The sequence below is a fragment of the Heliangelus exortis genome, chromosome 9 (genome assembly GCF_036169615.1).
Source record: "Heliangelus exortis chromosome 9, bHelExo1.hap1, whole genome shotgun sequence".
Taxonomy (NCBI): domain Eukaryota; kingdom Metazoa; phylum Chordata; class Aves; order Apodiformes; family Trochilidae; genus Heliangelus; species Heliangelus exortis.
Window position 1 is genome coordinate 12,602,451 of NC_092430.1, and position 15,295 is coordinate 12,617,745.

Genomic DNA, 15,295 nt, shown 5'->3' on the forward strand with positions numbered 1-15,295 from the left:
TAACTTTGCATTCAAGATTGTTGGGGCAACAGTGCTTCCAGGGCTTATGGTGAATACCTAAGCACAGCATTTTAACATAAATTTTTTAATTACTTGGAGTAATATAAATGAAATCACCAGGTTATGTCTCATTAGGCCAAGGTCCTAATTCCTTCCTTTAATTTGCATACATTATTATCAAGGGATGAATTTATGGTGCAAGATGCTTTTTTAGTACAGACAAAGGTATCACTGTTTTTGCCTTCTTAGAAAATATTATTCCATCCATTACTTAAATAGCCACAAAAACCCTTCACTCTAACACAAGTATCAGCCCATCAGTTCTTATGACAACAAAGATTTCAGGTACATAATAGGAAGAGTTCACTTATCTTTCTCTGTTTTTTACTGGCCAGGAGCAATGGATAAATCAAAAATACTGAACAAAAGGAACTTGTAGCAGAATTAGAATTCAACTGAAAATACTGGCAAGGACCTCTCCCCACAGCTGAATCCCAAGAACAACCATGTGCATGTGCTTGTGTGAAGCTGCAGTGAAACCCCTGCAAATTTATCCCTTTCTTACACATTTAAATAAAGCTATAAATTCTATGAAATAGACTTGCTGTTTCATGTGTCTCCTTTTGAAATTAAACTCTTCTGTTAATCCAGCACCCTCACTCAGGCAGATGTAAAATCTGTGAAAACAATGGACTAAATGAAGGGGGAAGAGGACTGGAGAAACTGAAAATTAAGTAACTAGCTTTTCCTTGCCTCAGGAAAACACACACTCATGCACCAAGAAATTACTAATGGATTATTAAACAGGAGCAACCACAGGTATTTGTATTTCCTGTCTCCTCTAAAATAACTGTTGGTGAAAATCAGTCTTAAGTTTCAAAACAACTGAAGTTATAAAACCAAGTTATGCTAAGGGAGCCAGGTTTGACACCAGATTTATCAATAGATTAATACAATTTTTCAAGGATTTCTGATAGTTCTGTTAACTTACTTTGTTATAAGTTGAGAACAGCAGAACATGAACACCAAGGCAAAACTACCAAAGTATACACAGGAAAAGATCCTAATAAAAGGACCCTTTTATTAGGCCCACAGCTTCTATTAATGCATATAGAAAGTATCATCTTTTTTAGGAATTAAAGTAATTGTAAGTAATAATTTTATAATTCTGTATATTTATAATTCCAAAATGTTGCTATACGTTTCTATAAGTTACAGTATTGATCTGTACAGGAAAAGGCTTCTTATTGGAACAGAACAAATAATTTCATCAGATTACAAAACGAAACCACAAAAACATAAAACTTTTAGTTTATAGAAATATAACTGCAAGTACAAGATGTACATTTCTCACATTCTTATTGTAGCTCCGCAATCCGGTGGTGCGTTGGGAGATTTATGTTCCTCTTCTATATTAAATGTTACAGATTTCATTGCCAAATTCTTACTCACCAGAATGTTCAAAAAACATGAAGTCCTGAGAAGTAAACAAAAAGCAAAAAAACCAAATACTTCTTAAACATGGCTCTTAGTTCAGAGATCTCCTGGTTGTTTTGCAAGATACTCAATCCACCTTCCTCTTGGGAACTTCAAATGATGAGAGGAAGGTGGACACACCCTCCATCCCGCCATCACTTGAGTGTATCAGAATAGGACACCCACAAAGAGAGGAAAGGGTGCTGAAAGACCTGAATTGAAACTTTAAATTATCACTAGCTGAAGCTATGCTTGCTTTACTCAGGATTCCTGCCCTGCTTTTGTTTGACCTGACTCAGTCCATTCAATTTGCCTTCAAACTGCAGTCCACCATTATGGTCAATATCTTTAGTTTACATCTAGGGGGCCCTTTTTCTGTGCATATGGAACCACAGGTACACACACAGCTAAGAAAAACCTGGTCTGTGCACAAGGCTGGTGAGAAAAACTCAAGCTGCTTCCCATGCCCACATCCCTGCTTCCTTCCCTTCTGCAGCCCAGTAAGCACAGAACCAGTGCACCTTTTGGAATGGTACCTGATGCTGATTTGCACAGGTAAGTACTAACACAAATGTGTCCCACACAGTCCTCAAAGAGCTGAATTGCAGTGTTTGGGAGCAGAATCTGGGAGCATCTAAAAAGTGCTGTATAAAGTTAGACATGCTTTGCCTCCATTGAAGTCCCTCCCATTGGAAATTACTCCTCTGAAAGCATTTAATCCTGCTCTGCTCAGTGCTTAACATATTTCCAAGAAGAAGAGTCAGAAGGAACTGGCTGGAGCAATCAGATGTCCAGTTCACCAGCTCAGCAAGCTGCTCTGGCTTTGGATGGGTCCCTCGGCTATTGCTGACCTGCACATTTCTCCTTTCACCATCCACACAAAAATGCCCATCTCTGCTAATGTGTCTGTCTGGAGACTTCCCATTACAGGATTTTTCAGTCTCATCACATGTAAAGCTCTCCTTAAATAGAGTTTGCACTTCATGTAGCCTAGAATAAGCTTACTATCTGAAGTAATTCTTTGTTTTAGACAAGCAGTTCAAACAACCTGTTGCTCACATGAAGGAGCTCAGAGTCAAATCCTTTACCAGCACAATTTGAACATGGAGATGAAAAAGTCAATTAAAGTATTAGAGAATGACAGACTTACGATAAGGAAGCAAGCACCGAGCAGGACAGCTTTCATTTTTACATCAAGGTCCATTGGGAATGTGATTCCAAAATTATCTGCACCTGTAAAGACTTCTTTCACAAGCCCAGTCCACTGCTTAGAAATCCTCCCAATAGTAGCAGTCTCATCCAAAGACTTCACCTGGTTTTATATGAAATTTAAAAAGCAACATCAAATGTGCAATTCATATGACCAAATGCTTTTCATGATAGATCCATTTGAAAGCTTCAAATTGTGATATCTGAATTACTGCAGTCACTGAATGCAACTGTTTGTACCTAAAGGTACAAGCAACTTACAGCTGTAAGTAGCATAGACACAAACAATTCTAAATCTGACTGCAGAGTTCAGTGCTTTAATGGTGTTGGAAGACATCTCCTACATGCACAGGAAAACACTTTGCTGGAAAAGTGTTGTCTTTTAGCTAAGAGAGTGAATTAGTTTCTCCTGCCATGCATCAGGAACTGCTCAAGTGAAAATTAAACAAATCACATTCCTAAGCAAAGATCAGCTCATTGTTAACATTACGTGTCCTAAAGTTAGATTCAGTCTTCGAGGTCATGTGAAAGACTAGTCCCCAAAATAAAATTATACTAAATTTGCTTTAGCAACTATTTGCAACATCATTTTAAATATCGAGTGCATCTATGACTTAATGTGTATGAAAATAATGACACATTAATCGCTATTATTTTAAAGTGAAAGTTTTAGCTCTTCCGTCATTCAAGTCTATGTTTTAGGTCTGTTATCTTGATTTACATGGTCATTGAATGATTTTTAAATTATTAAATGAATGGTTGTAGGAAAAAATTTTAATAAATACACAATACAGGTGTGAAAGGTATTTTTTTAGGTCCTAACATAATGGTTTCAAAAAGATTTTGCTGCTAAATATTTCAGTTAAGAGATTTGTGTGCAGTCACAGGGAATCAGTCTCACTGGTCACTGATGGGTGTCTTTAAGACATCATTTTGGGATGTTTGTCTGGCTTACCTAGAGTAATTATCTAGAGAAGTAAGTTGATTATACTAGAATTAAAAGGGTATGTACTAATTACTTATAAGTTCAGCTGGCAGGTAATAATCAACAAAGTACTATCTGGAAGAAGATACATACAAACAATATTTAGCATTGCATACCTCGAAATGAACGTCCTCACAGCAGCGGCAGACAACACATGGGCCAATAATTTTCAGTATATCCTTTCTGTTCTCATCTTGAATGGTAAACTTTGGCAGACAGATATGCCAGTTCTGGACAACGTAACCAACTGTTGTTCCTGGAGGTGCCTGGACTTCCAGCTTCACAGGAAAAAGAAAACCTCCACATGAATGTTCAAGCTTTGATATGCTTGTTAGACAAAATCCACACTAGTGCACACTAACCAAACACAACTTCTACAATCATCTAGCTTTCCAATGCATGAAAAACTGAGTTTTCAGAAAACTGCACACAAAATGAAGACCTCACATGTAAAGTTTACCTTCATTTAAAACAAAAAGATACTCCTAAGGCTGTGGAGCACACAAGCTATGCGTACACAGTATACAGATGAAAGTCTAGTGAAAGAAAGGCTGTGAGCATCCTGAAAGCATTCAGTGAAAATATTTCAGGATGTAGCTACTACACTTCCCTCAGTAAAAGCTCTGAAGAGGCTCAGATTTGACATTTCAGAAGTTGCATCACCCCATAATTAATATTTAGAAAGCTCATCATTTCATGCATTGAACTTCACTGCAGCTCTCCTAGCAGTAAAGTGAAAACTGCTATTTTATGAAAATCACTTCCTAACTCTTACATTACAAGTCCCTCTCCAGCACAGATTTCAGCACTAGTCACAAGTTCCCTTCATGCTGCTGAATGTATTTTTCAATACCATACTCAGAAGTGGTCAGAGTGACTTGAAGTGTTGCAGCACATTTGCTTCTTCCTAAACCAAGGGCTCCACACACAAATCCCAAAGATCTCTCCCCACACAATTCACAGGCAAAACCTGACTTGCTCCCTCTCACCTCTGGATTCAAGAGAACCCCATTTTAAAACTGCACAGGTGAAGGAAGGTGGTGAGAGGGAGGAACTCACCTCCTGTAGGCAGCAGGGAAAGCAGCAGAAGGAGCAGCGGCAGGGTCTCTGCAGGGTTATCACCTCATGGCCCAGGTTGTCTATAATCCGGATGGTGAAGGCTCGTGATGGCCCAAAGCAATTCCTGGTACAGCAGTCATTTTCCTCTACCGCAAAGTACACCCTCTGCCCCAGCACATTCTTGATTTCATATTTGTTGTTTGTTACAAAGCCACTCAAAACTGAAAAATAGGACCAGAACTGTTTAATTTCTGAGGTGTTTCTGGTCAGAAACATCACCACACTAACTCTAAAGCTACTTTTTTGGGAAGGCAGACCTCACTTCAAGTCTGCCAGAGGCAGTTACTGGGAAAGGAAAGTGGTGAGGAAGGTCACTTGAACAGAGAAGCTTGATGGAGAACTTCATAAAGGAGAAGCCACCATGATAATGGCAATGCTGAAAGAGCACAGAGATGTCCATCAGTCCCCTCACATCAGTCACAGGCAACTGCTGCCACAGCAAGCACCACAGTTATCAATAACACAGCAAGGAAAAACCCAGAGAGAAGCTGAAGACATGAGAAAGAAACTTGTGAATTTGGGGGGTGAAGGAAGAAAAGGGCTCTAGAGAACACAAATGCATTCAGAATGAGAAGGCCACAAAAAAAGCCTTGCAGTCAAGTGAACAGCAGCATAAATAGAAAAGAAAAGCAAGGACAGAAATTTTTATTAATTTCCCCAGCAAATCAAAGTCCTCTTTGAAGCATTATGGAGAGAAAAAGCAGGAGTATTAGGTATCAGCCAAGATAATGGTCCATTTTATTTCTACTATTTGAAAGACTCATAACATGACTGATATTCTTGAAGTGAAAGGAATGAACGTAGCAGATGGAAAGGAATTCAGGTTGCTTAAACAGCAGGATGTTCTGGAAATGCAATTGGAGCTACATGTCAATCTATGGAATTAGATGGAGAAAGAGAGGACACAAAAGAACATCTTTAAGTAGGGAAGAGGATCAAGTAGAAATCTTATGAATGAACAGCATGGGAAATATGTAACTTCAGCCATAACTAGCTAACTAGATTATTCAGCCACATTGCTGCATATCTTTTAAGACACAGAACCTATTTAAAATCTGCTGCCCTCCTATTTTTTTCCTTCCTCCCCTCCACAACTTTTTGCAGGAACTTAGACAACAAAAGTAGGAAAGAGAAAGGGAACAATATACTTTAAATACATAGTGTTAAAGAAAACTTAGATTTTACTGTTCTTGGAATTATTAGTTTTAAACATTTCTCTGCTATAAATAATTTGCACTTACTCTCAAGAAGTTCAGTTTGCTGATGAATTAATATCTGGTCAATCTGTTTGTGGTTGAAAGATTACACAGAATAAACAGTTAACACATTGTAACTAAGGGAAATCTTGTTTCAAGAAGCATTGCTGTTTCATTTCAGAATGCAGATTTATGGGTCAATACATTGTCTACAGACAGATCATCTACCAGCAAAGCTGTAGAAATAGCTCAGCTCCCCCCAGTCCTGTCCCCTGTCAGTCTGCCAGAAGAATGTTTCAGAGCACCAGAGCAGGTGGCAGAAGTTGTACCCAAGCTGTTCTGGTTACAAGGACACGGGGCTAATGTGCCTCCTGTGCTCCTTTCAGGACACAAGGCAGCCCAGCTACAGAGCCTGACCCAGATGCTTATATTAGGAGTTTGGATGGACAAACCTGGGAAATAGCAATTTCAGAGCAGAAGGTCAGCTACTTCTCAGCTCTGAGCGAAACACAGCAAAAAGTCAGCCTCTCCTCACTGTTATGGTTTTGTTGTTTTTTTTTTCTTTCCAAGCAATTTGCAACCCGACAGCAATACATCAGTGTTAGGCCTTTATATTTACTCCCAGTGATGAGAGGAACTGTAATTTTACAGTACAAGGACATATGCTGTAAAGTAAAAATAATTCTTATTTTGCTATTAGCATTCTCTCTGTTGTGAAGTCTGATAGCACCTCTCCTAAAAAAGTCATGAAGAGGTGTGACAAAAGCACCATGCAGAAAATTAAGCACCTATAATGTGCTACAGTTGCCCATAATGTAGCACAATAATGTATTGTATCCACCTTACCACATCCCATTACATCTCACAGAGCAGCTTCAGAAAGAGGAAGGATGTAAGCTAGCCCTGTGTTCCCAACCCTTTAGCATCCCACCTGGTAGAAGAGAATGCCATGAAATGCAGCAGCCTGAACAGATACCTCCCTGCTGGAAGATGCATCAATCACATTACAAAAAGCTTCACTAAGCAGCCCCAGAGGAGCAACCCATGCAGCTGCAACAAAGGCAGATACTTTTTTTAGCTCTTTCACAGATGCAGGTTTCTTAACCTGTTCTCTGGGGAAGGAGGGAGGGAAGAAGGGTGCAGGGTACCTGAGTGAGGTATTCCAGTCCGGGAGGACAGTTGGGAAGAGAAGGAGGGACAGGCATCCAGATTGTCCTTTCATTCATGATGGGCTGGTTCTGGATGGGTGGAACAGCAAATCCAGCTGGGACTCCCATGGCCTGTGGCTGGAAACCATAGCTCCCCACATCTGAGAAACCTGGTGTGGTAGAAGACATGCAGTTGTGAAACTTTGATGATGGAAAATAATTGTCCCGTGGATCTTCAGAAGATTAATTTGTTCACTATTTTGAACTGTGAAGATCCTTATACCTATGAAGACTACAGCTTTTGTGAAGGAATTTAAACTGGATTGGGATCCTAAACAAAATAATAAATAGATAAATGTTAGATTCTTTAATACAGCAGAAGTTTTATTCATACGAAGGTAAGCAAATAAAAAATTAGGAAAAAATAAACAAAGGTTGTTTCTAAGTAAAGAAGACAGAACACCTTAAAATACACTGGCATTTACAAGTTGTCAGTTGAATAAATGAGGAATTGTTAGATATTACACATTATGATTTAGTGAAAAAAAGAAATTTGTTGCCAGAACATGAGAAGCTATTTAGGGGTACTGAATTTTGATTATGGAACAGAAAATGAGACAGAAGAGGAGAAAAGCAAAGGAGCAAAAATGTAAGTTTTTTGCAAAGTACATGCCACATGCAAAGTACAGCAACAGCTGTCACACATTAATAGCTTTGCATTACTATCACCTCCCCCCAAAAAATTCCCTACACTGACCACTGAGAAACAACCAACATTTTTAATTCCTGCCACTGACGTTACTGCTCAGCACATACTAACATGCAGCACAAGAAGGAAGAAAATTTTCAGCAAAACAGAAATTAACAGAAACTCTACAGAATTAACAGCATAAAAGTAAATCAGAGGCTTTCAGCCTCATAAAACCTTCTATTTGCCATGTTTATTCCCTAATGGTACAAGCAGATTGGTACCCAAGCGACCTACCTTGATAAGTCCCAGGTCCCTGCTGTGAGTAGCCATAGGGGATTTGATTTCCTGGTGCAAAGTTAGCGTTGTAAAATTCAGGTGCTGGTGGAGGCGTATGTGCTGAAAGAAGGGGATATAAGCCAAGTATTGCTCATCTACTTTTACCCCTCCTGGAAAGACCCCCAACATTGCCTTTTCCAGAGAAGACGCATAACCGAACTAAGCAGCTTTTTTTCTGTAGAGCAAAACCCACATAACAATCTTGCACTTATGCACAGTATCTGTATTAAATATCAGTATAACTGAAAAGAGTTCAGATCCTTAAAACATGCAGAATAAAGGGAGGTTTTGTACCTGACATCATGAAGATGTCACAGAATCATTTAGCAGAGAAGGGTCCTCTGCAGGTCACCCAGCCCAACCCCTGCTCAAGCAGGACCAGGTCACTCTCTGCCTAGACCAGAGGTGCCTTTGTTTATGTATATTTAGAAGGAGGCTTTAATTCAAAGAATCACCAGGGAATTTACAGGCTGCCCTCCTGTACAGAACAGACTGGCAATGAGCCATTCTCCATTATATGAAGCATTTTCTTCCGATTTCTTCAAGTTAGGATTATACTAATGCCTCTCCAGCAGAATGGGAGTTACAGATTTAAAAGCATTCACCAAGTTTAGTTTGCAAGCAGAAATAACTTGAATTTCAAGATTATTTATTTCATTTCAGAAATCAAGATCTGAAAATGTAATCAATATGTTATGTGCATGACTGTTCTAAAATGTAATTTCAATGTAAAATGTTCATACATATTTAATAAAATTAGAAGATAAACTAATAGCTAAGCTAATATTGCTTGAACACCTCAGAATGACCTGTTAGCTTTTATATTACCAAAATATGGCATTGTGCTTATATGTTACTCACCTTGCATTGCTGTGTATCTGCTTGTAATTGTTCTGCAAAACAAGATATGTATTTTTTTAAAATATATGCTTTTATACAAGATTTACTCTGAATTCTCTAATTATTATTGGTAAAAGATACTTGACTATCTAACCTGTATGGAAAAGCTGAATTTCAAATACAAGAAAAAGTGACTTCAAAACATCTCAACATCCTCCTAGGCAGTGCCTTCATCACAAAATAAACTGGAATTATGTATTGCTGTATTCATGCTTTGAGTCCCCTGAAACAATCCTCGACTCAGAAGAAAGCATCAAGATGTGCAGAATTTTTTTTCTCTGCACAATAATAAAGGGTGGGCTTGCACAGGTGTGTGGGTTTCTACAGCAGAATATCATGAGTGAGAAGGGATGTTTGCCTTTTTCTTTCTACTCTTCCAGGGTTGTCAAAAAGAGTTTAAAAAAAAAAGCAAAAAGAACCAGCATCAACCTCCAGACATACTCCTTTGAGTCCCTGGGATAATCAGAGAAGCAAGACAATGGCAGCAATTTCTTTTAAAAACAGAGGTCCAAAATAGTCAGGAGATCCGTAAATGGAAGTAGAAAAAAGAATGGCACAGGAGCTCCCATTTATAAGATCAAAAGTTTTAAAATAAAAAAATATATAGTTATTCTTTCAAAAAAAAAAAAAAAAAATGCAGTTCAAGTGAAAGCAGTAATATATTTTGTCTGTTATGGTTCATTTCAAAGTTGGGAATTAAACTGAAAGTGAAAGCAGCTCCTGCTTTTCACTCCCAGAGTAAGAGCAGATGCACAGGACAATATCAAATGGTTCCAGGATGAGAGGGCATCTAGATCACTTTCCAACTCATACATAACATCCCCTTTGTTTAATAAACTGACTCTAAAGTGTCTGTTTTTTTCTATTTGACTAACTTTACTAGGAAAACCATCATCCTGTTTTATGCACTTTAGTTGGATTTTGGTTCCCATATGAATACAGGTTAAAAAAAATCCTTTAAAATTATACATCTTATTTAAAAATCTGAAAGAACACATTCAAACTACATAATGTAAACCTTGTTCTTTCAGCTGATGTATAGTGACAAGTTTCATATCTGACAATATTAAAACATGTTAACAAAAATACCACCTTGTAAAAATAGCACAAGGTAAAGATTAATAAAAATTTCATTATTTAAACTAGCAAGAGGTAAGCTTTTGAGTTTTTACCGTGAGATGTTCCAGCTACCTGAACATCAGTGAAATACTTAAAATTACAACTGAACCCTTTGATAAAGGGAGAGTAAAGACATAATCATATGACTTATTTAAAAGAAAGGCTTTATAGTAGCCCAATTTTTTTTTCTCCCTACCATACATATAAACCCCTGCACAATCTAGGATTTAGAAAATGTTGATATTCTGTATAGCTAGAAAAGCAGCCTTTACAAAATCCACCTCCCACTTCATCAGACATGATGCTAAAGAGAATAGTTAAGATCATTTCTTTTATTAAAATTTTATTAAAGTTGTCTCTTTTCTCCTATTGTTTTTTATCTAGACTCCTTCTACCATCTCCAGTTCAGTCACCAAGTTATGTCATGCCCTGCTTTGAATCTGAATAATTTATAAGGAATATGAAATAACATAAAATTCTGAAATAGCAAAGGAATGAGGAGCAAAACCTAACTTTCCAAACCTTTGTATTACACAATATATTTTTAAGCAACATTGTTACGCATGAGGAAATTCCCACCCCATTTAAGAAAGGAAACAGTCGTAACAGGAAGACCACTCGGAAAGGCATTGGTTCCAGCTTCCTTGTGCTGCAGCAAGCAACAATTTGAAGCCTACAAAAGAGGGAGAATGCAATTTCTTTGTTCTTTGTAACGGAGTTAAAATTCCACAGGGGAAAAAAAAAAAAAAAAAAAAAAAAAGCTGGGTGCGGTGTTTCAGAAGTAGCAGCTGTGCAGCTGTGTGTCTTTGCATGCAAGACACATTTCTAAGAATAAAAAGCTTTACAAGACCCTAATCAATGTGATCTAACTTTGAATTTAGGTTGGCTTTAAGCAGAGGAATGGACCAAATGACCTCCACAAGTTATCCTTTCCAACATAAAATATGCTAGGAATATAAGGGCTTTTCATAATTTGTTACATTACCTGAGGTATTTGCTGGTCAACCATTCACCAAAATCTCACAGCTGGAGTTTGAAGGGTGAGCAGAAGGTGGGGACCAGGCTCCAACTCCAAGCACCTCACCCTTCCCTGGGGCTATTTTGGGTTAGGATTATACAAGGGAGCCTGGGCCAAGAAAAGGTGCCAAGTTTTTGGCCTTTCCTGATAGATTCTGGTAGTAACTCAGAGCTCAGGGTCCCCTCCCCCCAAGGGAGTATAGATCAGATATAAATAACTTCTCTTCTCTGGAGGAGAGGACATACTTGGGTTCAGGTTTACTCAAGGGATAGCAGAAGTGATTTTGCCAACAGCACTGGGGGAACAGGGAGCTCTTCATGCAAGGCACTTTCTGGTAATGACCAATCCTTAGGAAATACAGTCTGTGCATGGGCTGAAGTGCCCCTGCTGCACCTGTACACTGGAAATTGGAAATGCTTGAACCCTCCAGTCTGGCTCCCTACCTCAGCCACTGCAACCCAGAGAGGGAACACAAGGAAAAAGAACTGCCCTGTCCTTACCCTCACCCCGAAATGGGGTTAGCAAGCTGACAGCACACCCACCCACACACCTCATTTGCTGTACTGCTCACAAGAGAAAGGGTTCATACCAGATGTCTTCTTCATATTGTGTCCCTCTATGTTGTACTGCCTAGAACACATATTGCCACCCTTCCTATCCATCCACAGAAGTTCCCAGCCTGTTTCCCTGTGCTCTCAGAAGTAGCAGTCAACTGCTGTGATAGCCTAAACCCTCTCACCCAGCTCTAGCACACCCAATCAATTCCTCACTTCTCCCTTACTTTCATGAATCATTACTCAAATAGGTATCATGGAAGCAACACTCAGAGGCATCCAGGCACCCAGGTACAGTGGTTTTGCTTCTCCAGGAGTCTCAAGCTCAGGCACTTAAGGACAGCCAAAATCTTTTGGAAAGGAAATTAAGAAGATACTGGTGCCAAAGGAAGTCATAATGCAACTATTCTAGACATCAGCAAGGAAATAACATCCCCACATTTTTCCTTCTTAAGGAGTGGCAGAATGTCCATACTTCATTTCAGTCATTTTCTTATTTTCAGGACTGCATTTGATGCATGTCAGTAGATACACTGCAATGCTTTAGGAAGGTCTTAGTCAGTTAACTACAGAGCATCTGGTTTTTATCAGGAAAACAGTATACTAGCATGACTTTCAGTTTCGTTTCCTACCCATCTCACTAAAATACTGCCAAGAGCACATTAAAATAAGCTTCCAAGCACAAACATCACTCATGGTACCAAATGAATACTAAGCCAAGACCTTTCCCACAAGGTTTATGACTAACAAAATAGACTTGGAAGGCTAAATGCCTGTGAGGCATGATTAGTTCACCCAAGCTAGCTTTGTGGCACTATTTCTGATCAGCACAATATATTAGACTATTCAACCATGGGATTTTAACCTTGTTTGCTGGAGAAACAGTATACTTAGAAATAATCTAGATGATCTATTCAAGTGGGCTATTTTCTACTAAAGCTAACAAAATAGCCTTCAGAGAAAGAATGCCATGAACTGCAAGCTGACACAAAATTGTTTTGTTCTGATGCAGTAAGGTAGCCTCTCCCCTTCCATAGACATCTCTCCTGAAACCTGGGAGTCCCTACAGCTGAGAGCCATAAACCCAGGACACGGTCTGGGTACCCAGCCTCGCTGAGAGGAGGGGACACCTCTAACATTGCCTCCCTTCACTACTGGGTACCGGAGCTGCCCTGGAGGGCTCTGCCGCGACCTCCTCGGCAGCAAGACCTGCCCTGGCACCAGCACTGGCAAGACACCTGCTTTGCCACCTCTAGTGCCTCCTGGTAAAGAGAGACATTTTCTAACTAAATGCACAATCCCAAACTGCAAAAATCCAACTCTTCTAATCATCGGCTCCTTTTCACGGCCCTTCTAATCAAGCAGCACCCCTGTCATGGAAAACGAAGATAACTGAATAAAGAAAGGAAATCACATACAACACAGAATACCCCGTTCCCGACGCCGAAATTGTATCCTGCAGGGAAACCCGCTGCCAGCCGCCCCCTCCCCGGGGTTGCTCTCCGCCGGTAGCTCCTGGCCCGGCCCGGCCCGGCCCGGCCCAGTCTGGCGCTGCTGCGCTGGGCGGAGGCTGCTCGGGGCCGCCCCAGAGGCGGGGTCGGGGGGGGAGAGGGCTGTGGTGGGGGCTGCAGGAGGAACACGGCTGGGGCTGAGCCCAGGAACCCAGCTCCGATGCTCCCGCAGCCTTTCCGCCACAAAGGGCTCCGCCCCAGCGCTGGGGACTCGTGTAGCCGCTTGTCTTTCGCTAGGGCGCTGGAACAGAAAGTCAAATATTTGCTTAAAATGAAGTGCTGCAGTTTTTCTAGAACGTTTTCTTGCAAAGCCGGAACTTTAAGGTAGCAATGACTCTCTAGATGTAACTCATACTACTAAAATAGCCCCAGTGTTCTCCCATTGGGCAGGTATGACAGTACAAACTTGCCCATGTAACTATTGATTTTTATATGTATACTGAATGATTATTCACAGTAAAGTAAAATCCTAAAAAAAACACATATTGGATTGCCTATAATCTCTATACTACCAACTTCTCTTGTCTGGAAATGTTTCCATTGTAACAAAAGGTTTCCACCGCAATCTAAATGTTAGCAAAGACAGCTGGTTTCTGCAAAATGCCTGCCAATGGAAAAAACTTAAGACCCTTCACTTGGTGCTTACCCTGGATGCACTATTTTTGAGAGATTTCATAAAAACGCACGTGATTTAAGGAAATTATTTCCTTATACTTGGTTCATTCTAATATACGATGCCACATTAATACTTACTGGTATGATATTTGTATGATCTAATTCAAGATACTAGAGCAATACAAATAGTGCCGTGTGTTCATATTGCTTGGTTTTACATGTGAAAAGGTCCAAAGTTTCTGAAAGTTTCTGATAACTTTTACAACCATTTTTATGTCCAAAACATTTGCTTCTAGATAGTGCGAAACAATCTTGCAAAAAGGGATAGTTTCATGGTGCAGAATACAGACATACACAATCTCATGATCATAAGAACTCAGGTAAGGAATGGGGAATAAGTAAGAACTTACTTATTCTTTTAGTAAAAAATTTAACCATAGGAGGTGAAGCCCAAGAAGGGGCAGACAACAGTTTCATTTTATAACAGACAGTATACAAACATATTTTGTGCATGGTCCCAAATTTACTGTACTTTTTCCATCTCTGAACCTCTGAACTTGGAATATAATTCATAGAATATTATAGAATGTATTCACCCCCTCCATCCATCAGATGATTTGGGCAACACAATATTCCAGCAGTACCATAAATGTTTCATTTATGATATGAAGTATACTGGGCTTTTTCAGCAATTATACTTTTAGTAAGACATTAATTTCTAATTTTTAGCCAAAGGATACCTGATTGCGTAACTACAGGTGATAACTTGTATGTTCACCTTGAGAGGGAAACAAATGGTATCTGACGCAGAATTACCTTGCTTATAAGGCACATCTCAGGGAAAACGATGTATTCATATGAACGCCACAGCAACAGGAACAAGAACAAATAAATACTGAACTCTTTGGAGAAAAAGGCTCTTGGAACAACTTGGCTTGTGTCCTTTTTACAGTCTTGGTGAACTAACCTTCAGCCTCCTTTCTTATACATTCACCTAGTCCATACTGGGGCTGCTGGTGTTCATGTACATCTCTGCAAACTAATCTGCACCTAATCTAAACCAGAAAATCACAGTAACTTGTGCATGTACAAATCCCAAGACTGGGAATTAAATTTGAATATTGATTAAACAACACCAACAAAAAAACAAACAAAAAAAAAGCCCCAAACCCCAAAAAATTAGTAAGTGCAGGTCACTGTAGCCTTACATACTCTGCAACCTTTCACTTCTAGCTCCCAAAATAAGGTCTCAGTATTTCAATTAAACTGCCAATAGATAAATAAACAAACAAAAAAGGAAAAAAACCCAACACAGCACCAACCCTTAAAAAACCCACAACTATAAGTTTCCTTAGGTACATAAGAATATAATCTTAAGCTGACTAGCATTTTTCCACGTCTGCATTGAGTCCACTAAG

The 15,295-nt window shown here is 39.4% G+C and overlaps 1 protein-coding gene across 2 annotated transcripts; it reads right to left on the minus strand.

Moving 5' to 3' along the window:
* Window positions 1-1,064: 1,064 nt before the first annotated feature.
* LOC139799803 (phospholipid scramblase 1-like) lies at window positions 1,065-13,282 on the minus strand. 2 transcript variants are annotated; one of them, XM_071752172.1, is made up of 9 exons: window positions 13,170-13,282; window positions 9,022-9,053; window positions 8,119-8,220; window positions 7,134-7,303; window positions 6,031-6,073; window positions 4,730-4,950; window positions 3,787-3,948; window positions 2,627-2,788; window positions 1,065-1,477 (listed from the first exon to the last, which is right to left on the minus strand). In XM_071752172.1, exons 2-9 carry the CDS (start codon window positions 9,026-9,028, stop codon window positions 1,445-1,447), a joined length of 900 nt encoding a protein of 299 aa, XP_071608273.1. In that variant the 5' UTR covers window positions 9,029-9,053; window positions 13,170-13,282; the 3' UTR covers window positions 1,065-1,444. The 2 variants fall into 2 exon arrangements, with proteins under 2 accessions (XP_071608273.1, XP_071608274.1); XM_071752173.1 differs by lacking the exon at window positions 13,170-13,282 and adding an exon at window positions 11,165-11,183.
* Between the last annotated feature and the right edge of the window lie 2,013 nt (window positions 13,283-15,295).

What these genes read in the sequence shown, in the direction of transcription:
- LOC139799803 (XM_071752172.1), bottom strand. An exon ending in GACTGGAATACCTCACTCAG is followed by an intron (nt 6,074 to 7,133) that starts GTACCCTGCACC and finishes AACCACAAACAG; the next exon opens with ATTGACCAGATATTAATTCA. An exon ending in GTGAGGACGTTCATTTCGAG is followed by an intron (nt 2,789 to 3,786) that starts GTATGCAATGCT and finishes ATATAAAACCAG; the next exon opens with GTGAAGTCTTTGGATGAGAC.